The 23,329-nt window shown below is 37.4% G+C and overlaps 1 protein-coding gene across 34 annotated transcripts in view; it reads right to left on the bottom strand.

Moving 5' to 3' along the window:
- The window catches only part of FERMT2 (FERM domain containing kindlin 2), a 73,455-nt gene that overhangs the window by 41,041 nt on the left and 9,085 nt on the right, over window positions 1–23,329 (bottom strand). For all 34 annotated transcript variants that reach the window (XR_014059966.1, XR_014059965.1, XR_014059978.1 and 31 more), the window contains exon 3: window positions 3,117–3,350. Coding sequence is in view for 7 of the 34 variants with exons in the window: in XM_081511590.1 (XP_081367716.1) it covers window positions 3,117–3,350 (234 nt within the window). In the remaining 27 variants the exon portion in view is untranslated. The remainder of the gene's footprint in view (window positions 1–3,116; window positions 3,351–23,329) is intronic.

Consider the following 23,329-nt stretch of genomic DNA (forward strand, 5'->3'; position numbering starts at 1 on the left):
ATCTAATTGTGGTTTTAATTTGTATTTCCCTAATGATCAGTGGTGATGTGCACATTTTCACATATCTCGTTGACCATTTGTAAAACTCCTTTGGAAAATGTCTATTCAGGTCTTTTGCCCATTTTTAAAATTGGGTTATTTGGGGGATTTTGATATTGACCTCTTTATATATTTTGGATATTAACTCCTTATAAGATATATGGATTGCAGATATTTTTTCCCATTCCATAGATTATATTTCATTTTGCTGGTCACTTCTTTTGCTGCATAGAAATTTTGTTGTTTGATGTAATCCCACCTGTTTATTTTTGCTTGCCTTTTGGATGCTATATCCAAAAAATCATTCCCAAAACCATGTCAAGGAGCTTTCCTCCTTGACCTTTGAGGAAGAAATTATACTAATACTCTACAATCTCTTTCAGAAGACAGAGCAGAGGAAATACTTCCTAATTCATTCTATGAGGCCAGCATTACTTTTAATACTAAAATCAAACAAAGACACTGCAAGAAAACTATAGAACAATATCTCTAATGAACATAAATGCAAAAATATTTAATAAACTATTAGCAAATCGAATTCAAGTGTATTTATAAAAAATAATTTACACACCATACCATGAAAGAAATAACTGATAAGCTAGACTTTATAAAAATTAAAAATTTCTGCTCTGTGAAATAAACTGCCAAAGAAAAAGAAAAGATAAGCCACTGACCAGGATAAAATATTTGCAAGTCATATCTGACAAAGGATTGTTACCCAAAGTATACGAAAAACTATTAAAATGTAACAGTAAAAAAACCAAAAAGCTTGACTAAAAAATAGGTCACAGACTTTTAAACAGACACCTCATCAAAGACGTACAGGTGGCAAATGAACATATAAAAATATGTCCCACATTTTATGTCATCATTAAAATGCAAAATTATAACAGTGCTAAGCCACTACTCATCTATCAGAACGTCCACAATCGAGAACAATGACAACACCAAATGCTGGTGAGGATTTAGAGCAATGAAAACTCTCATTCACTACCGAATGTGAACACAAAACATGACACAGCTACTTTGGAAGACAGTTTAGCAGTTTCCCACAAAACTAAGCATTTTCCTACCATATGATCCAACAGTCATTCTCCTTGGAATCTATCCAAAGGAGTAAAAGACACATGTTCACAAAAAAACCTGCACATAAATGTTTATAGCACCATTATTATAACTGCAGAACTTGGAAACAACTAAGAAGATATCTGTCAGTAGGTGTGGAAAATAAACTGGCACATCCAGACAATGGGATATTATTCAGCACTTTAAAAAAATGAGTTATCAAGCTATCAAAGGACATGAAGGAAACTTAAATCTGTATTACTAAGCAAAAGATAATCTGAAAAAGCTATATATTGTATGATTCCAATTGTATGGCATTCTGTAAAAAGCAGAATTACAGAGACAGTAAAGAGATGAACAGTTGCCATGGGATGGTAGTGGAGGGATGAAAAGGCAGAGCACTGATTTTCAGGACAGTAAAACTATTCTGTTTGGTATTATAATAACGGTTATACATTTGTCCAAACTTGTGGACTACACAATATCAAGAGTAAACCCTACTGTAAACCATGGAGTCTGGGTCATAATTATGTGTTAATGAAGGTTTATCATTATAACAGATGTCCCACGCTGGTGTGGAGTGTTGACAGTGGGGAGGTTGTGTGGGAATGAGGGTAAACAGGTACACTCTGTACTTTCTGCTCCATCTTGCTGTGAACCTAAAACTATTCTAAAAAAAGTTTATTAATTAAAAAAATTGATAAGTGATATAAACAAGCAATTCAAAAAAGAAACTGAAACGGCCAGTTAAGACATAAAAACATAGTTATCTTTATAAACTAAAATGCAATACTGTCTTCTTTTCACTCAGAAACAAACACTAAAAACTGACAGCGTTCAAGTGTTAGTGATGGCTTCGGGCAATGGGTTTTCACACACTGTGAGCTGGAATGTAAATTGGTATAACCACTTCGGAGAGCAATTTGACAGTATCCAAAATGAATTATGTATACACTTAGAACAAAACAATTCTACCTTCTATTTCTACACAAAAAGAGAAATTCTACCACACATGTACAAAATAATGTAAGATACCGCACAACTACAGTAACATACTTTTTGAGTATATACACTCATAGATATGAATATATGTATGTGCATGTATGTGTATTTATGTATTTTCAAAAGTACTGGAAAGATACACACTAACCTTATGACAGTAGCTGCTTTATAAAGGGAAATCAGACAAGAATATACAAATCAAGAACTTTACCTGTATTATTTGACTTTAAAAGTTTGGCAAAATGACAAAATATCGGAACTATTAATTCTAGATGATATTTAGGTGAATGTTACATAATTCTTAGTATTTTTCTGTATTTTTATTTCTTATTAGAAATTCCATTAAACATAAAAAAATCTTGTAATTTGAGTTATTAAATAAAAACAGTAATGTCCTGTATTTCCCCCAAATCTATGGTACGACAGAATTATGTTCTAATGATGACAATAATTCAGATTTTCTCTGATGGTTAAATACTTCCTGTCCTATGACAGAACTGGGTCAACCAAACGTAATCTACATCTCATTTCAGAAAACATAAACAGAACTGCTCCAAGAGTGGTAAAACTGTAGACTGGTTAAGGATGCCAACATGCGTGGTCATTTCCTTAGGAACTGTATCAGCCCTTCAGTGAAGGAAGTGACACAATCTGCCTGAATCAATGCAAATACTGATTTGCACTGAAGGAAACACTACAAAAGCTACATTCCTCTGAAAATAATGCCTGTTCCCTTCTCCTTTCCATAAAAATAAAGTCATCAGAAGGAGGTATTCAATAATAATAAATATACAATATACTTCTAGAAAGGAAAGAGCTCTACTAGACTCCTGTTCTAATTTAACTCAGTATTTCTTAATCTTAAATATAAAAAACGTTAAAGTAATAATTTCACATACACACAAGCACAGATTGCTCACCCCAATCCCTACTCCTTGAGATAAACTCAATGTCAGCCATATACATATCACACAACTCATAATTTAATAAAGAATTGATATAGTACTTACTAAATGTCTTACAGATGTCAGAAACAGCTTTGAAGACTCTATCAGAGAAATTCACTTTCACCTTCACATACTTCATGTTGGGAAGTTGCAGGCGGAGCAGCTTGTGCTGGGGGGTGAACTGAAGCTTAGCATCTGCCTGAATGCCGTACTTATCCAAGGTCCAATGAGTCTTGAGAAGCCAAGTTCTCTTCTTTTCCCACCACAGAGCATGGTCAGACCAATCTTTTTTTACATCTATTAAAAAAACAAACAAGACACTTAAAAATCTGCAGGACTGCCTTGAGAGAAATTACAAGCAGAAAACTAAATAACTAGGTATTTAATATGAACAATTAGTTAAGTACTAAGTGCCCGTTACATGATAAGTAATACTAAAAGAAAGAAATACCAAACAGCTGAGAAAACACTTTGCCCTTGAAAGCTAATATAGAAGCCAGCAGAGGCAGAATACACAGGGTAACTAATAATGCTTCAAGCAGATACACACATGACAAAGTAAGTATGACACACATATGACAGAATAAGTACTCTCTGTAAGCATTCGGAGAACAAAGAGGACCCTGGGGATTGGAATCAAAAGGATGAAGAAATAATGAGATGGAGTTGGGGGATTCTTAGCCCAGCTTTGAGCAATGGACAATATTCTGATGATAAAGTTGGTGAGAAAGCTGAGGTATATGAGGCTGCAGGAGCATGTTGAGGCTAAGGGGTGGTGCAAAGTAAGATGGAACGAAAATGAACAAAAACCACTATCTTAGGTAAAGAGCCTGGAAAAGAAAACATCCATGAGTAACACTTAACTTGAGAGAAAACAAAAACAAAAAACTACATCCCAACCACACACCCAAATATATTCCAAGAAAAGTAACTCCCCCCCTCAACATATTTTGGCACAAGAAAAAACATTAATACCTGTGAAATTATTTAACACCCATATACAATTAAATTAAAAGAAACTAAATAAAGAGCTGGACTATAAAGAAAGCTGAGTGCTGAAGAATTGATGCTTTTGAACTGGGGTGTTGGAGAAGACTCTTGAGAGTCCCTTCGACAGCAAGGAGATCCAACAAGTCCATCCTAAAGGAAATCAGTCCTGAATATTCATTGGAAGGACTGATGTTGAAGCTTAAACTCCAATACTTTGGCCACCTGAAGCGAAGAGCTGACTCATGTGAAAAGACCCTGATGCTGGGAAAGATTGAAGGCAGGAGGAGAAGGGGACAACAGAGGATGAGATGGCTGGATGGCATCACTGACTCAATGGACATGAGTCTGAGTGAACTCTGGGACTTGGTGATGGACAGGGAGGCCTGGTGTGCTGCAATCCATGGGGTCGCAAAGGGTTGGACATGACTGAGCAACTGAACTGAACTGAAATAAAGAAAAGTGTAATTTACACAAGATTTGGCTATCCCCAGATACAGTAGATCATAGCAATAAATTTGCAAATAAAATCCAATTTCAGCTGGTTATTAAAGTAGCAATAAAAGTAAAGAATGTGGGGATCAATTATATGATGAACTAAGAACCAAAAAGGGGGAACGGGATATTAAAACAACAACATAGCAAAACAGAGCTTTCCAGGGGGAAAAAATAAAAATGAAAACTATCATCATGATTCTGATATAAAGCTCATTTTAATACAGTTTTAAAAAGAACTGGTCTATTTTAAGAAGATAAGTTTAAAAGTTATACTAAACCTGAAACCTTTTAAGCACAACTTGTCTCCCTGAAAGCCTCAGATAGTAAAACATCAAATTACCACACTATGAGCCTAGAAACACCGTCTATAATGGTGAAAGGTAACTAATATAATTCTCCTCATTATGGAAGAAACAGATCACAAGAGGGAAAAAGACCTTTAATTCCCCCAGATATTAAAAAAATATATTTTAATGAGAAAGTACTTTAATGGGAAAACTGTAGTTATTTGTGATTGTACTGCATTTTGAAATTTCAGTATTTGTTTTGGGAAAGCCCTGTCAATTATGTTATTTGAAATGTGGCTGCAGAAATATGTATTTTACAACTACGTACTTGTGACACAATGTATTCAATATATAGTACCCAGGCCTCTTAAATTACTTTCCAGCACAGCATTTAGCAACTTTCAGAAACAGTAAATCCAATCTGGCTCACAAGCAGATAACCAAGGCTGGGACCTTTTTGTATACTATGAGGTAAATGTCTTACATGTACAGACGGTTTACTGTTTTCTTTAGGAATAAAGAGCCAAAGACAGAAAAAGATCATTTGTAAAGAATCACAGTAACCACTGCAGAGTAAGGCTGAGCTGAATTGAAGAAATGGTAGATGGGTATCTAATACTTTCTTCTTCAGCCCATTCACTTCTGCTACCAATGTCAATCATTAAGGAAGCCACAACATGTATTTCCAATGTAGGGAGAAGAGAGGAAAAAGCTGTATGCTGGTAATAATAATAGTTTTGTTAATACTGACTTAAGTCATTTGGATTCCCTTTGTCCTAAATCAAAAGACAACCCTGAAATAGGAACTCTGGTGCAAGTTCTTATTGAGGTGGGGTGGGGAGAGGGGGAGATCCCAGGAAGCATACCTGAGGGGATTAGGAAAAGTGAGACATGGGAGAAAAGTCTATTAAGAACTCATTAACTTCTGTGGATAACTGGAGTTCAGTCCTGCAAGAGCCCCTCTGAGGAATCACATAAAACATGACTTAGAATTCTCCTCCTAAGGAAAGAGAAAGCTGGGGGATCTATCCAGTTCCTTGGTTGAGGGTTGCTCTTAGAGCCATTAAATTCCCAGCTTTTCCCTAGCTGCCATGCATGGGGCTGACCACTCTGCACTCAAGCACTTAACTCACCAAACCCTAAATATTTACTACATGGATTTTTACAGAAAGACTTCATAGGCCCAGATTCAATAAAATATCAACCTTGCATCAATTAGGCTTCAAACACTGACCACAGAAACAAGTACTTCCTATGATCTTCCTCTTTAGAATCTAACCCTCCCCATCAATTCCACCTTGGTTTTTTAGACCAAAGGAACAGCCCCCCCTGCATCTACTAAGAATAAACACAGGGGAGAAGGACATGTAATCTTAAGATTATGTACTAGAAACAATATGAATAGTTTGTTTACCCACAGAAAGAAAGACTCTCTTACTGACTGGAAACACTGGTAAGATCAGTCTTTTTTACCCACAGAAAATAGTGGGTAAGTAACAATTTAGGAAAGAAAAATTACCCCAAATAAAAACCGAAACAGGACACCAGGAAAGACCTGAAGTGTCAATACTGCACACACCAGCAGACAAAAACAGAGAAGCGGGCATTCTGACAGTAAAAAAAGGAATCAGTGTTAGAAGATGGAATAGTTGAAGGGACTATAGCCCAGTGGTTAAAAATCCACTACCAGTGCAAGGGACGCAGGCTGCAACTAGAGAGAAATCTGTGTGACGCAATGAAGATCCTGCATGCCACAGCTAAGACCCAAAGCAGCCATAAATAAATAAGATGGAATGATTAGCCTGTGATGTTTCTTCCAATAGTATAATTTTGGTAGCATTCTTGAAGACTCAAAATGCCAGCAACCTAATCAGCACTAATCACAAGATAATCACTACTACAGAAGAAACAAACAGCATCTGTAAAATATTCATTAATTACACAAATATCTACTGAACATTTACCAGAAAGCACTATTCTAGTGCTAGAAATACAGTGATGAGAAGAACAAAGTTCCCACATCTTTGAAGAAAGCCAATATGACTCGAATTGAAGAGGTGAAACAACCAAAGAGCTTGGCAGAAGCCCTGTATACCATGAGGTTGTTCAGCTTTTACTCTTTCTGAGAATGAGAGAAGCCACTAGAGCAGTGTTTTTCAGCTTGTTTGGCATTCGAATTATCTGAGCAACTTTTCAAATAGAGTAATGCCTGGACTCAGCCCAGACTACTTTCGGTGCGGGTCTAAAACTTTATTTTAAGCAGGGGAGTGATTTTTTTATTTTGAAGTCATCAAATAATTTTGAAGAATGCAGCAGTAGGGGTGAGCATGAGTGAAATTCAGAGGCCATGCAAGAAGTTAGTATGGGAGTGGACAGGATGAAAGTTTGAATTACAATGGCTGGGCAATGAGGATGTAGAAATAAGGAATACAGACAACTTTTCCCGATCATTTTGTTATACTGGCGAGTAGAATCATGGATGGTAGATGAACAGAAAGTGGATGGCAAGTCTAAGAAGTACTTTCAGTCTTGTTTTTAAGAACAAAAGGTATTTCAACATTACTTAAACAGTGATAGTCCTGTAAAACTTAAAACACATTTCCAATTATTCTTTAATTTGACTGCCCCTCCAGAAAGAGTCATTGTGTCACAGTGTCATTTCAAAGTTAGAGGCTTGAGCGAGCTCTCTTAAATATATAAGACAACATTTTCCTACTTACTAGAAAATCTTTCTTTAGTTTTGCCTCTGTATTACACTGTGTATCTTATTTTGAAGCTAATATCTACACGTCATGTCCCACAACTGGCTCCACTACAGGTATCACAAGAATATATTTATCCTATTCAGAAGTAGCAAAAACAACTTTACACTCTGATGAAAATCCTGAGAAAGATGATGATAAACCAATTAAGAATCATTCACCAAGGCAAACGTAGAGCTAACCGCACCTCAAAAATACTTAACTACACAAATTGTGTGTGTGTGTGTGTATGTAAAGCTGTGTATCTTAATGTAATAGCTCCGTCATTTCAACCCAGGCAGACTGAAACATTATAAATTTAAGGCCAACAGGATCCAAGATAGTGCTGGGCAATCCTGCCACGTTTCTTCTGTTCACCACTGTATCTCAAACTTGCCAACTCTCCTCAAATGCCTGTGTACCCTCCTTCTCCTCAGTAGACAACCACGGATTCTGCTTCAGAAAATAGAGAAGCCATCAGACTGAAACTATTTCACCTAAGAGCCAACCAAATGTACAAAGCTTCTTGCATCTGTACCAATATGGGTCTCCTGACTTTGAGTTATGATGAAAATGTCTCTCCTCCTAATCATCTGAAACTAATCCAGCTACCTATGCTCTGCTGCCATTCCCACCTTCTAGAAACCATGCACTTCTCACTCTGGCTCCTCGGTATCTCATCCATTCTTGTGACTTTACATGGCCTCTATGCACTTACCTTCCTAGTTTTTGTCTCCAACCTACCCTTCTGCTTAGAGCACCAGTTTATACATCCTACTGACTACTCCACATCTGCACCAGGATGTCTCAGAAGAATGTCAAACTTAATATATGCAAAGTGTGTTGGCCACTCAGTCATGTCCAACTCTTTGCGACTCCATGCACTGTAGCCCACCAGGCTCCTCGGTCCATGGAATTCTCCAGGCAAGAATACTGGAGTGGGTTGCCACGTCCCGACACAGGGATCGAACCCAGGTCTCCCACATTGTAGGCAGATTCTTTACCATTTGAACTACTCAGGAAGGTCCAATATATGCAAAACTTAACCCAATTTTCTCCTAGTTCTACTGTCATTAAATAGCCCTAAGAATCAACCCAACCTGCTCATGCCAGAAAGCTAAAAGAAGTGAATTCTCTTTTCCTAGTCTGCATATTCATCAAGCCCCAGTTCCACTTCCCAAAATCTCTACTTCGGTCTCCACTGGCACCATCCTATTTCAGGTCACCATTATTATCTCTTACATCAACTACTGCAAGAGTCTCCTGTCTAGTCTCCTTGATTCCATCCAGCACTTTCCACATGACAGCCAAAGTGATCTATTTAACACTTTGTCAATCCCCCCGCTGAAAATCTTTTAACAGCTTGCAACTGCACTGAGAATGAAATCCAAATGACTTTTAGTCTACAAACTTCCACACAGTACAGCCCATCTGAAAGTGAAGTCGCTCAGTAGCGTCCGACTCTTTGAGACCCCATGGACTGTAGCCTACCAGGCTCCTCCGTCCATGGGATTTTCGAGGCAAGAATACTGGAGTGGGTTGCCATTTCCTTCTCCAGGAGATCTTCCAGCCCAGGGGTTGAACCCGGGTCTCCCGCATTGTAGGCAGATGCTTTACCATCTGAGCCACCAGGGAAGCCCACAGCTCATCTACTCTTCCTTATTTATCTTGTGCTACTCTTTCTCTGCCTAGGCCACACCTACCTTCTTTTTATTCCAAGAACTGTCTAGTAAGTAAGCTTTTTTTGCTTCGGTGGCTTTGCAAGTGTTACTACACTCTCTGAATGTCTAATTTTCTCTTGTCTTCCAAATTTTAAATTCCATAGTCTCAGAGAAGTTTTTCTAAACCACTCTAAGACTTCCAGTGTCCTATGTCCCTCCTTTATTCTCTATTTCAGTACACTGTAATATCACTTATCAAAATGTGCATTCATTTTGTTTGTTGTTCCTGGCATGGGGAGGTATCTTAATTTCCTACTAAACACTGAGAAGACAAGGACAACGCCTATTTTGATCACCATTATATTTCTAGCACATTGCACAGGTGACTGACACATGTTTGATAAATGAATCCTCATACTGAAAATTTTACAGATCCTTCATTACATCAAGAAAACATTAATCCCAGAATAAACCTACTTAAGAAGACACAAGACTTGTACTCTGAAAACTATAAGATGCTGATGAAAGAAATTGAAGAAGACATAAACAGATGGAAAGATATGCCATGTTCGTGGACTGGAATAATAAGTAGTGAAAATGACTATACTACCAAGGCAATCTACAGAGTCAATGCAATCCCTATCAAAGTTCCAATGGCATTTTTCACAAAACTAGAAAAAAAAAATCTCTAAACTTGTATGGAGACACAAAAGACCCTGAACAGCCAAAGCAATCTTGAAAAAGAAAAACAGAGCTGGAGAAATCTGGCTTCCTGACTTCAGACTATACTACAAAGCTACAGTCATCAAAACAGTATGGTACTGGCCAATAATAGAAATATAGATCAATGGAACAGTAGAGAGAACACAGAAATAAGCCCATTCACCTATGGTCAATTAATCTATGACAAAGGCAAAACTACACAACGTTGGAAAGACAGGCTCTTTGTCAAATGGTGCTGGGAAAATTGGACAGCCACATGCAAAAAAATGACATTAGATCATTCCTTAACTCCAGACACAAAAATAAGCTCAAAATGGATTAAAGACCTAAATGTGAGACTGGATACTATAAAATTCTCAGAGAAAAACATAGGCAGAACACTCTCTAACATAAATCATACAAACATCTTTTTTGATTCGTCTCCCAAAATAATGAAAATAAAAGCAAAAATAAACAAATGAGACCTAAACTCAAAAGCTTTTGTACAGCAAAGGAAACAATAAATAAAATGAAAAGACAACGTACAGATTGGGAGAAAATATTTGCAAATGATGTGACCAAAAGGGATTAGTCTCTAAAATTGAGAAACAGCTCATGCCACTTAATAGCATCAAAACAAACAACCCACTCAAAAAATGAGCGGAAGACCTGAATAGACATTCCTCCAAAGAGGACACACAGATGGCCAACAGGCACATGAAAAGATGTTCAATATCACTTGTTATTAGAGAAATGCAAATCAAAACTACAATGAGATAGCACCTTACACCAGTCAGAATAGCTATATCAAAAAACCCACAAACAACAAATGCTGGAGAGGCTCTGGAGAGAAGGGAACCCTTCTACACTGTTGGTAGGAATATAAATTGGTACCACCACTACGGAAAACAGTATGGAAGTTCCTTAAAAAAAAAACTAAACTAAACTAAAAATAGAGCTACATATGACCCTGCAATCCCACTCCTGGGCATATATCCAGAGAAAAACCCCAATGTTCACTGCAGCACTGTTTACAATAGCCAAGACATGGAAGCAATCTAAATGTCCATCGACAGAAGAATGGATAAAGATGTGGTTCATATATACAACAGAATATTACTCAGCCATTAAAAAGAATGAAATAATGCCATTTGCCACAACATGGAGAGACTTAGAGAGTGCCATACTGAGTGAAGTCAGTCAGAAAGAGAAGGGGAAATATCATATGACATCCTTTACATGTGGAAACTAAAAAGAAATGATCAAATGAACTTACTTACAAAACAGAAAGGAACTCAAAGACTTAGAAAATGAACTTATGATTGCAGGGGGAAGGGATAATTAGGGACTTGTGGGATAGTCATGTACACACCGCTATGTTTAAAAGGTATAACCAACAAGGACCTATTGTACAACACATGCTCAATGTTATGTCCAGCCTAGATGCGAGGCAGGTTTGGGAGAGAATGGATACATGTATATGTATGCCTGAGTCCCTTCGCTGTTCACTAAAACTACCACAGCGTCGTTCATTGACTATGCTAAGTCGCTTCAGTCGTGTCCGACTCTGTGCGACCCCATAGACGGCAGCCCACCAGGCTCCGCCGTCCCTGGGATTCTCCAGGCAAGAATACTGGAGTGGGTTGCCGTTTCCTTCTCCAGTGCATGAAAGTGAAAAGTGAAAGTGAAGTCGCTCAGTCGTCCGACTCTTAGCGACCCCATGGACTGTAGCCTACCAGGCTCCTCCGTCCATGGGATTTTCCAGGCAAGGGTACTGGAGTGGGGTGCCATTGCCTTCTCCGTCATTGACTATACCCTAATACAAAATAAAATGTTTAAAGTTTGGGAAACAAAAAAAAGAAAACAACAAGGAAGTTACTCTTAAACCAACATGGAAAATATGTAAGATTTATTTAGTTTTATGTTTAAAAATTCATTTTTTCTTCTTCAAATTAAAAATTAAAACATGTCTACACTAAGTGTGGCAAACATTCCCCTAGACATGGGGCATCAAACCCTATCGACTGCCTCTTCTTTCTCACTTCATCTTTTGCTCAAGACAATCCTTACAGTATGAAATGATTATGCTCAAAAAATTCTTTTGAGTCTTAGAATTTAGATTTGCCACAGAGAAACATTATAAATAGATTCCAAATCAGACTATTACCCAAATCTAAAATAGTCCAAAGTATACTACGAGAAATATTCCACTAAACTGATATCATAAGGCTTTTTGCAGAATATATGGTTGATGTTCAACTAGAGATGCAAGGAAAACTGCTAAGTGGCACCTGCAATGTGGGCTGGAGGGAAGAGAAGCTTCAAAACAATGGAGGTGCTAAGTGGTGAGGGAGAGAAGTTCTTTCACCTTTCATATACTGTAGGAATTAACTGGCCTCCTTCCTCTTTCCCAGCTATGATTTGTCGCCTTAGGCCAAGGTTTCTTTCCTCTGCTAAAAAAAAAAGTTCCTCACAATAGAAGAGCTTTACCTTCTGCTTTCTTCACCAATTCCTGAAACAGAAAACTACTCTCAAGTTCTTGTCTTTTTAATCACTCAGTCTTCCAAAAAAGGAAATAGGCAAACTGGACAAAGTGTTGCTCTTCGGATACACAATCAATAAATGAATCAATAAACATTTTCCAAGGACCTACTATATGCCAGACACTAAGCTAGGAAGTGGGAATATACACTTAAGTTACGCTTATCTCAGAATTCCCATCCTAGAGGTGCTTGCTGTTCAAGTGAGGGACACAGAGAAATATAATGAATTAAAAAGATAAAACAGCAAAATGCAACAGGAGCAAACAACTTTAAACGTGGAAGACTGATTAGGCTCTCAAGAAAAAGGACGTTTTACCTGGGTCTTAATGTGGGAGTTCTAACATGTACCAAGCGTGACTGTTCTATGGACAATAGTGGCTCTAAATCAGATGGTTTTATGAAGGTAATTATGATGGGATTACGGAGAGTGAATCAGAAAAAGAAAGAACCTGGCACAAGAAATTTACTGCAATATTCTGGGAGTCGGACCTTATCTAAGGCAGAAGCTAAAAAGGAGCCAAATGTGAGGGATATGTCTAAACTAGAATCACAGGTCTCACTGATACTGATTACAGATGAGAGAGGACAGCTGGAAGGTGAAGAGGAACACTAGAAAGTTCCTGGCTTGAAAATCAAATGGATGATACCAACAGCACCAAGATTTGTTCCTGAACATTTAGCATGTACCGTAGCACTTAACATACTCTCATTTAATCCTCACAAAAATGCTAAGTGGTAAATGCTATCACAATTCCTGTTCCAAGAGATGAGACAGAGGACAGAGGAATCGTAAATTTGACCCCTTCTCCAGGGGATCTTTCTGACCCAAGGATTGAACCCAGGTCTCCCACATTGTGGGCAGATTCTTCCCTGTCTGAGCCACCAGGAAAGCACTATAATTGAGAGGGAGTATAGGGAGGTAAAGAGATTATTAAATGAAGTGGAAATACCCCAGGTCTTGCCAGAGGGACTGGAGAGCGTTGAGAAGTGAAATATGGAGGCTGTATTTCATCCCTGCCCTTCCTTAACATGGTACCTGCCATTCCTAACTCAGAGCTAAGTGGCCTGCGCTGGTAGCAGGACTGTTGTGGGGTAGATTTCAAGCCATCTTAAAGGCAAAGAGCTGAGTAAAATTCTAGTGGGAGTTTCAACAAACTTCCCATAAGTCTGACATCATGGATCTTTCTACAACTTATTAGTTTGTGCCTTTCCCTGCCAGTATCACAGGGGGGCTTACAAAGACCCACATAAACTAGGAACTGAAAAGGTCCTTAGGAATCAACCCAATCTAAATTCTTCCTATAGATAAGGAAACAAGGTTCAGTGGGGTTAGGTTCATGCTTGAGGCTCTACAGATCCTCAGGGGCAGAGGTATCAGATTCCAGTTCTAATAGGCACCTAACTGAAATCTCAACTGAGGAGTCAGCATGAAGAAATGGGTTCACAGTCTAAATTTATGTTCACTCAGCTCTGCCCAAGGGAAACAAACTCTAGGCAGAGAAACCTTGTCATCAGAGACTGCTCTTTCATTAGGGTCTTAAAGAACTATGTGGAAATAGTCACTCAAACCACTCCATTTCTCTGTTCCAATACTATCCATACACCAGAAATGTCAATTTGTATATAATGGACCCCAGTCCTCACAGGCACCAAGAAGCTAATCAATTCAAGATATATCCTAAGATACATACATACATATATATATGGCATTTCACCAGATAATAAGAACTGGACCATGGAAATTGTGATTCAAGTAAGACTGGTTTCAGGAGGTTGTGCCTAGAACCAGCCAACACTGCAAAGTCACTCATCAGTTCACTCTCAAAACACCAAATGTGAAAGAATATTTATATTATGCATATGTTCAGCTGATTTAATAATGACAGCTATAGACAATAAAATTCAAAAAGGTCATGGCTGGTAGCTATTTAATTATTTGAAGAATACATATACTACTATACAAAATTAAACTGAGTTTAAAACAAGTGAAGAACAGAAACAGATTATCAACAGCAAAGAGGCAGTTCAGAAAAATAATGTAACCACTTCTGATTTTATATCAGAGATTAAATAAAATTATATTATAAAATGAATATTCTGTATCACATAAAATAACTGAAACAACTTCTAAATCATTCTTCTCTTAAGACTGTTCTAGAGGGACCAGAAGTAAATTCCTCAATTATTTTTATTCTTATTCTAGAAGAGCAACCCTCCTTCCAGAATCATCCTTTACTGTAGAAGAATAATCCAAGCGATTCTCAGCAGTTCATTCTATACTACATCACTATCTATGACTTAATTCAAGTAACTATAATAGGATTATTAGTATACGAGAAATAAGTATATTCCTGATTTTCCACAGTTATGAAAAGCAGAAAGAAACTGCTTTTAAAAAAGTCCCAGAGCTAACTCAGGTGACATACACTTTTAGTAATCAATAAAATGAAAACAGCAAACACTGGAATGATGCATGTTAATATTTCAAAACTCAGTAACCATTGCCCACTCACCCCATACATTCAACAAATTAAGCAAAGACTACGAAGATCATGGAGGAGGAAATGGCAACCCACTCCAGTGTTCTTACCTAGGAAATCCCACAGACATAGGAGCCTGGCTGGCTACAGTCCATGGGTTCACAACGAGTTGGACAGGACTAAGCGATTAACACTTTCACTTCATACCAAGATCACGTGTGTTTGCTAAGCCACTCAGTCATGTCCAACTCTTTGCAACCCCATGGACTGCAGCCTGACAGGCTCCTCTGTCCATGGGATTCTCCAGACAAGAATACTGGAGTGAGTTGCCATTCCCTTCTCCAGGGGATCTTCCCAACCCAGGGATCAAACCCATGTCTCTTATGTCTCCTGCACTGGCAAGTGGGGTTCTTTACTACTAGTGCCACCTAGGAAGCCCCTCCAAGATGATACAAATAGTAATTATATTAACCTAACCTTTAAAATCTTTAAGTTCAGTTCAGTTGCTTAGTCATGTCCGACTCTGCGATCCCATGGACTGCAGCGTGCCAGGCCTCCCTGTCCATCACCAACTCCCGGAGTTTACTCAAATGCATGTCCACTGAGTCATGATGCCATCCAACCATCTCATCCTCTGTAGTCCCCTTTTCCTCCCACCTTCAGTCTTTCCCAGCATCAGGGTCTTTTCTAAGGAGTCAGTTCTTAGCATCAGGTGGCCAAAGTATTGGAGTTTCAGCTCCAACATCAGTCCTTCCAATGAACACCCAGGGCTGATCTCCTTTAGGGTGGACTGGTTGGATCTCCTTGCAGTCCAAAGGACTCTCAAGAGTCTTCTCCAACACCACAGTTCAAAAGCATCAGTTCTTCAGCAATCAGGTTTCTTTATAGTTCAACTCTCACATGCATACATGACTACTGGAAAAACCACAGCTTTGACTATACAGACCTTTGTTGGCAAAGTAACGTCTCTGCTTTTTAATATGCTGTCTAGGTTGGTCATAACTTTTCTTCCAAGGAGTAAGCATCTTTTAATTTCATGGCTGCAGTCACCATCTGCAGTGATTTTGGAGTCCCCCCTCAAAAAAAAAATTGAATATATTTCTCTAAGGCTGAACTTAAAACTTCTCCCTGTTTTTCTTTCTATCCAAATACTATGGAATTTACCTCTCAGATGGCTGTTAAATGTGTCCCTTTCTTTCCTTTTATTACATTGCTTTAGTTCAAGTCCTCAACATCTCTTGTCTGAACTATAATATCATTTTTTACAAAACTATCTGAGTTACTTTTTAAAATGCAAATTTGATAATTTTACTTCTCTACTTAACTTTCCAAGTCCCTCTGCTGCTGAAGTGTTTGATAACCTCTCAGCAGGTTATATAAATCCTAACCTGTGCATCTCGATGCTTAGTTGTCCCCAGGTTCTACAACTCACGTTGTGGCCTAGTTTGTGAAACAACCTGATGTTTTCTGCCTCTTTGGCTGTATACCTTTCTCTTTCCTTCTCATCAGGCTGACAAAATCCTACATAAAAACCAGATATTACCATCTCTACATCTTCACTAACCCTCTTGCCAAAGCAGTTAGGCACATCTTAGCATTCTGAACAATGTATCCCAATCAATTATAACTGATTATATGTAACTACCTTCCTCCACTCAATTAACGGTCTTTGGTCTTATTTATCTTGTATCTTAAAGGCAAAGCCCAGGGCCTTGTACACTGAATTAAACCAATAAATGTTTGCAATATGCAAGTAACATGAAAACTCTTAAATGTACTCGTCTGTTACTGACATAGTGAATTGTAGACTGAAGATTTAGAAGCAAAGTTGGTATTTTATGCAATTAAACAAAAGTATGGTGGTAACTAAAACATGAACCATGTTGTTAGATAACTGGTATTAACTAAACCATGATAACTAAAACGTGTATGTTGAAACTGTGCAAAATATTGATGGTTTCCAAAATTCTGATACATCCTGTTCTTAATAAAATGTTTCTCATGTTAGTAGAAGCAGTAAACCATTTCAAAGTTTACATATCATTCAAACTGCCAAAATATTTCAATTAAAGTACTCCATTCAATTTTAGCATAAGAAAATTATTGTTTTACATTAAGATTTCAATGAGTGACTAAAACAGATGCATCAACCAGTGATCAAAAACATTTAGAAACTAAACTTCTGATACAAAGTGACTAATTGACATTTCTTTGACATAGCTAACTTCATTGAAAATTCAGGAATTTGCCCATCAAAGCAAAACACAATCAACTAAGTTTACAAATCGCCTTCTGAAGTTACTCACAAACACAAAATAATGTTTATCAATTTCAGTATCAAATGAATACTATTTCAAATAGCAATAGTATTTGCTATTACAAAATACACTAATTCAAGTAGTTAAGAAGTTTTACCAGATGACATAAATCATGCATGCAATTACAGAGTGCACACAAACAGAAGGCATGTCAATTATTCATTTCCAGAGGGTGGGTAACTTTCTATCCAATCCTAAAGGCTTACTACAAATTTGGTTCAATCTGGCTTAGTTCCTAGAAGACTGGACTCAGAGTCCATGCAATGTCAACATCTGACAAATTCTAAGAGTTACATCAAGGCTGAATTTATCAGTTAGTGTTTGACTCATGGAGTATTAAAACTGGATTTGTTTTTTGAAGTTAGTCAAAGGGATTAGCTTTTCTATAATTCAAAAAAGAAGTATGGAAACAAATTTTAATACAGGACGAGCACAGGCTATGGAAAAAAATATTTCTTGGAATCCAAGAGGCTTACTACTGCTTATATCGTAAGTTACTGACATATATGAACATGATGTACTTCAAATTCATAAAGATCTGATGTCTCTTTCCAGTTTAAAATCTGTTATTGGTATCTCACAGCTCTTACCACAACACTAAATCTTTTAAATTTGGTTTGCAATGCACTTTAAGTATTTGCTTATTTCTTAAGCCTGTCAAGTCACTGGTTCCCCAGGACCATTCCTCCACCAACATACTCTCAGTTCCTCAAATGGCGGCCCTCCCTCATTCCCATGCTGGACTTCTCATGTTCTCCCAACCTGCTGTTCTTTTATCCTACACCTCCTTCCTAAGATCCTCTGCCACTCACTCATCTGGCTCTTTCCTACTCCACCATCAGCCCTCGATTTAAATGTAATTTCCTCCAGAAACCCTTCCCCATATACTAGGTTGGGTTCCCCAATATATATACTCTCTGATAAATATTTCAATTATCATAACACTCATCACATAACAGCAATTACTTATTTGAAGACTGTCTTGCCCCTAAGACTGCAGGTTGAATGAGTCTAAGGATTAAGTTAATTTTGTACACTTCTTGTCTCTGCCATTCATAGTATGGTATCTGGCACTCTAGTAGGTTCTCATTTAAAGCAAGTAGGTGAATGAAGGAATAACAGAAGAAAATAGAATATCATTTCCTCACTTAATGATATCTTTCCTCTCTATAATCATATTTTCTACTTCTCTTAGTCTCTAATACACCATAAACATCACCACTTTCCATCCAGAATACCTTTCTTCCAAACTTTTCACCCTGGTTCTCTTCAAATAAAGTCAGTCAGTCTTTGTTCATGCTTATAAATCTCCACCATCTTTCTGAACCACGTATTTCGTGCTTCACATGGAGACTGTCAATTCAAAGCAATATTCCGTTTTCACTGTTACTAGAAAGTCGTTCAGATTTTACCATATTTACTACGTCCCATTACCTAATATAATGCTTGGTCCTCCATAAATGTTTGCTTGCTGCTACTACTGATGGGTCAAGTTCACCATCTCTTTGATCCTCACAAATGCCACGTCATAAGCCTCTCTAACCTACTGAAACAAAACATGAATGTACAGACTTATTTTGGGGTAGGAATATTTACACGTGAATGTCTCCTCTTGCTCTAAAGTCTCTCTTTCCTAGTCTAAGTTCTTTTAAGGCATTTATTCCCCAAACTCATCAGGGAAAATATTTAGTAGTGAGATATCCTAGCCATCCATTAGGATCCTCAATAAAATAACCACAGTCACTCTGAAGGACAGAGAAGCCTGGCATGCTGCAGTCCATGGGGTCACAGAGAGGTGGACAAGAGTGAGCAACTGAACAACCACCACCCCCTAACAGTACTCACTATACACCACTGTATACTTTACACATATGTATTCATTTAATCCTCACAACAACTCTATGAAGTAAGTATACTATTACCCTTGTTTTACTTATAGGAGACTAAGCCACCGCAAAGCTAAATAACGCGACCCAGGGTCACAAAGCTTATAGGGAGTGAAGCCAGTATTCCCAGTCAGGCAGTTTTGCTCAGGGAACGTATTCCCGAGTTCAGAACCATTAAACAAAACTTACAAAAGCAAGAAAATAAGAAGGAGTTTTGGTTAAGTACTACATAAATACAATGAAAATAAACCAGGCTACTTCAATCCACAATTCAATTGTTGTTTTAGGTTTACATAGTATTTGAAGGATAACTGAGGATAACATTTTTTTTGAGTTCTTAATATAGGCATTCTACTTATTACAAAAGATTCTGTTAATGTTGGAGAGGCCAAAAGGTTCATTCAGGTTTTTCTGTACCATCTCATGAAAACGACCTGAACAAACTTTTTGGTCATCCCAATACTTTTTACATCATACTTAGTTCTTACATTAACTCTAAGAAGCAGGGAAGTAAACAAAGGTTAAATGAGATTAATAATCAGGAGAGGTTAAAACAATATGCCAAGGTCATATATAACTCTAAGTGGCCATGTCTTGGACTTAAGTCCTTAAACACGGACAAAGTTCACTTTTAAAAAAGGCATTTGCTTAAACCAGAATATTAAATTTATTGGAATATCCTCCATTTAAGCATGGTTTATCTATAATTTTGTATATATTGGAGTATAAAATCTACCACTTCTAAACCATCTTTGTCATATCCAGGCAAGAATACTGAAGTGGGTAGTCAGTACACCCTTCTCCAGGGGATCCTCCTGACCCAGAGATGGAACACAGATCTCCTGCATTACAGGCAGATTCTTTACCGTCTGAGCCACCAGGGAAACCCCATAGTAATAAAGGTAAGCACAATAAAGTTAAAATACATTCCTAACATGGTAGAGAATATATCAGTACTATTTGGCTTACCTTTATAAATGACACATTCCCAATCTTTTATAAAATATTATTTCTCTAGCTCAGTAAAAGGGAACATTTTACATAGCTACACTTCATCAACATAGCTCCATTTACAGAGACTATTCTAAAACACTTCACATATATTAACTGAGTCCTTATAATAATCCTAATAAAGACATTGTTATTATTCCCATTTTACAGATGAGCTTTTGAACTGTGGTGTTGGAAAAGACTCTTGAGAGTCCCTTGGACTGCAAGGAGATCCAACCTTCATCCTAAAGGAAATCAGTCCTGGGTGTTCATCGAAGGACTGATGTTGAAGCTGAAGCTCCAATACTTTGGCCACCTGATGCGAAGAGCTAACTCATTTGAAAAGACCCTGATGCTGGGAAAGATCGAGGGCAGGAGGAGAAAGGGATGACAGAGGATGAGATGGTTGGATGGCATCACTGACTCAATGGACATGAGTTTGGGTAAACTCTGGGAGCTGGTGATGGACAGGGAGGCCTGGCGTGCTGCGGTTCAGGGGGTCGCAAAGAGTCAGACACGATTGAGCGACTGAACTGAACAGATGAGCAACCAGAGGCGCAGACAGGTTAGGTCACATAGCACAGGGCTGCAAAATCAGGATCGTGACACAGTCAGGAGGCCCTCCCACAGTCTATGCTCCACAACAAGGGTATTCTATCACAGCAACAGATTGCATCAACACCTTGCATAAAAGCTTAAACTGATACAGCAACTGTCCGCATATTTCAAAGTTATTTTTAATTTCAAAGGTTATGAAATTCAGGAACTACATTAAGGAACAATAAACTGGGAGGCACTTATCCAACAGACATCTTCATCTGCAATCAATAATGCTAGCACGTCACTGGTGTTTTATTCATAACCTTGAATGCTCCATTAAGAAAAGATATCAAAACCATCATTACACTGATGCTTTAAAATTGATCTTTAAGATACCTCATGTAGCTTTTAGTTACAGCATAATATAAAAATAAGATAGGTAAATATCTGAGAAAAGATTCACTACAGATTCCAAAGCAAACATCACCTCCTCTGGGCTGAAGGTTACTGGCTCTGTTACCTTGAACACCGTATTAGGGCCACCGACTGAAACTGGATGGTCCTTATAACTAAATAATAAATAATCGAGTCTGCAGACTGAATCATGAAAGGAAGGGAAATCTAAATGTAAACTTCCCATTTCAACCATTTATTGCTTATCTTCTTCTCTTAAGGACACTAATTCACTTAGAAGCAGAATTATTGAAACTGAGAAAAAATATCAGAAAATAAAAATTTCAACGTTTTACACATAACTGAGTCACTATGAATAAATAGTGTAATATTCTCAATGAAGGAAGGCAGACAAATACCAAAGAATGAAGGATTCAAATAATGACCCTTTACACACAACGATACTTTTTAGAGGATATTATATTTGAAAAACAATTTTCAAAGACTTCCAATAACACTACAAAGGTAAGGGAACAAACATAAATGAAGGCTTATTCTGTCTTTATCTGTATTGTATAGATAAAGAAACTGAGACCCTTAACATGAAAACTCTGACTTAAAAAATTTTTTAAAATCACAGAGCTATTAAGTAGCACAGTCAGGATTATAATCCAGACTTAATTCTTTTTATAACATTAAATCCTAAAATTTTAATTATTCAATGATGCTTTATTACAGATCTATTTTATGACTAAAGTTCTAAAATATCTAGGTTTTCTAATGGATTGATGATAAATCAGTTTTCACTGGCCTATTATTTTATAGCTCAGCTTTTACCAAATAAAAGTTGTAATTACATTATTTCAAATTGATAGGATGCAATTATTTCCTTTCTGATACATTATCACTACTATACTTCATACATTTCTCCTTTCAACATACAAAAATAAACAGAAGCTATACAACTTTTAGGGCAAAATCTTTCCAACTTTGACTAAGCCAAATTCCCTTGTGGAAGACAATTTTTTAAAAGTTCAATCCAGAAAAGAAAAAACTTGATAAAATTGGACTTCCTCAAAATTTAAAAATTTTGCTCTTTGAAAGATACTGTTAAGAAAATAAAAAGACAAGCCACAGACTGGGAGAAAATACTACAAAACACCTATCTGATAAAGTACTTGTATCTGGAATATATTAAGAAATCTTAAACCTCAACAAGAAAACAAATAAAACAATTTTAAAAAACAAGCAAACTATATGAAGACAGTTTACTAAGACATACAGATGGTAAATAAGCCTGTAAAAAGCTTCCCATCATAGCCATTAGGGAAATGTGACTTAAAATCATAGTAAGATATCACTACATACTTGATTAGACTGAATAAAATTAAACAAAAATAAAACCAAAAACACCTGACAATACCAAATGTTACCGGAAGACTCAGAACAATTCTTAACTCTCATCAAATCTCCGCAAAGTAGAAACAACAGTGGCAGTCTGAAAACACTGGCAACAACTGGTAGACAGATACACTGTGGCACACATTCATACAGGGAGCTGCAACGGAACAATAAAAACAACCACTGATACACGAGAATCTAAACTGTATTATACCAACAATTATTTTTAAATAAAATGTACTACTAAAATGTACTAGTCACTAAGTTGTGTCCAATTCTTTTGCGACCTCATGGACTGTATGTAGCCCGCCAGGCTCCTCAACCCATGAATTTCCCAGGCAAGAATATTGGAGTGAGTTGCCATTTTCTTCTCCAGATCTTCCCAACCCAGGGATCAAACCCGTGTCTCCTGCATTGCAGGGGGATTCTTTACAGCTGAGCCACCAGAGTGAAAGAAACCACCCTCAAAGCTACATGGTTTCATTTATATGACATTCTGGAAAAGACATCTAGTGGTTTTTCAGGAGCTGGAGTTGAAGGGGTGGGCTCATTATAAAGAAACACAAAGACAAGTTTTTGGAGTGTTGTAAAAGTTCTATGTCTTGATTGTGGTTGTTTTATGACTGCGTGCATTTGCTAAAACTCAGCACAGTATACTAAAAAGTATGAATCTTATTGTATGTAAATTATACTTCAGCTAGTAAAGTAATGCTCAAAATTCTCCAAGCCAGGCTTCAGCAATACGTGAACCATGAACTTCCACATGTTCAAGCTGGTTTTAGAAAAGGCAGAGGAACCAGAGATCAAATTGCCAACATTCGCTGGATCATCGAAAAAGCAAGAGAGTTC

The sequence above is a fragment of the Giraffa tippelskirchi genome, chromosome 7, assembly GCF_054371585.1.
Source record: "Giraffa tippelskirchi isolate mGirTip1 chromosome 7, T2T-mGirTip1v1.2.pri, whole genome shotgun sequence".
Classification (NCBI taxonomy): domain Eukaryota; kingdom Metazoa; phylum Chordata; class Mammalia; order Artiodactyla; family Giraffidae; genus Giraffa; species Giraffa tippelskirchi.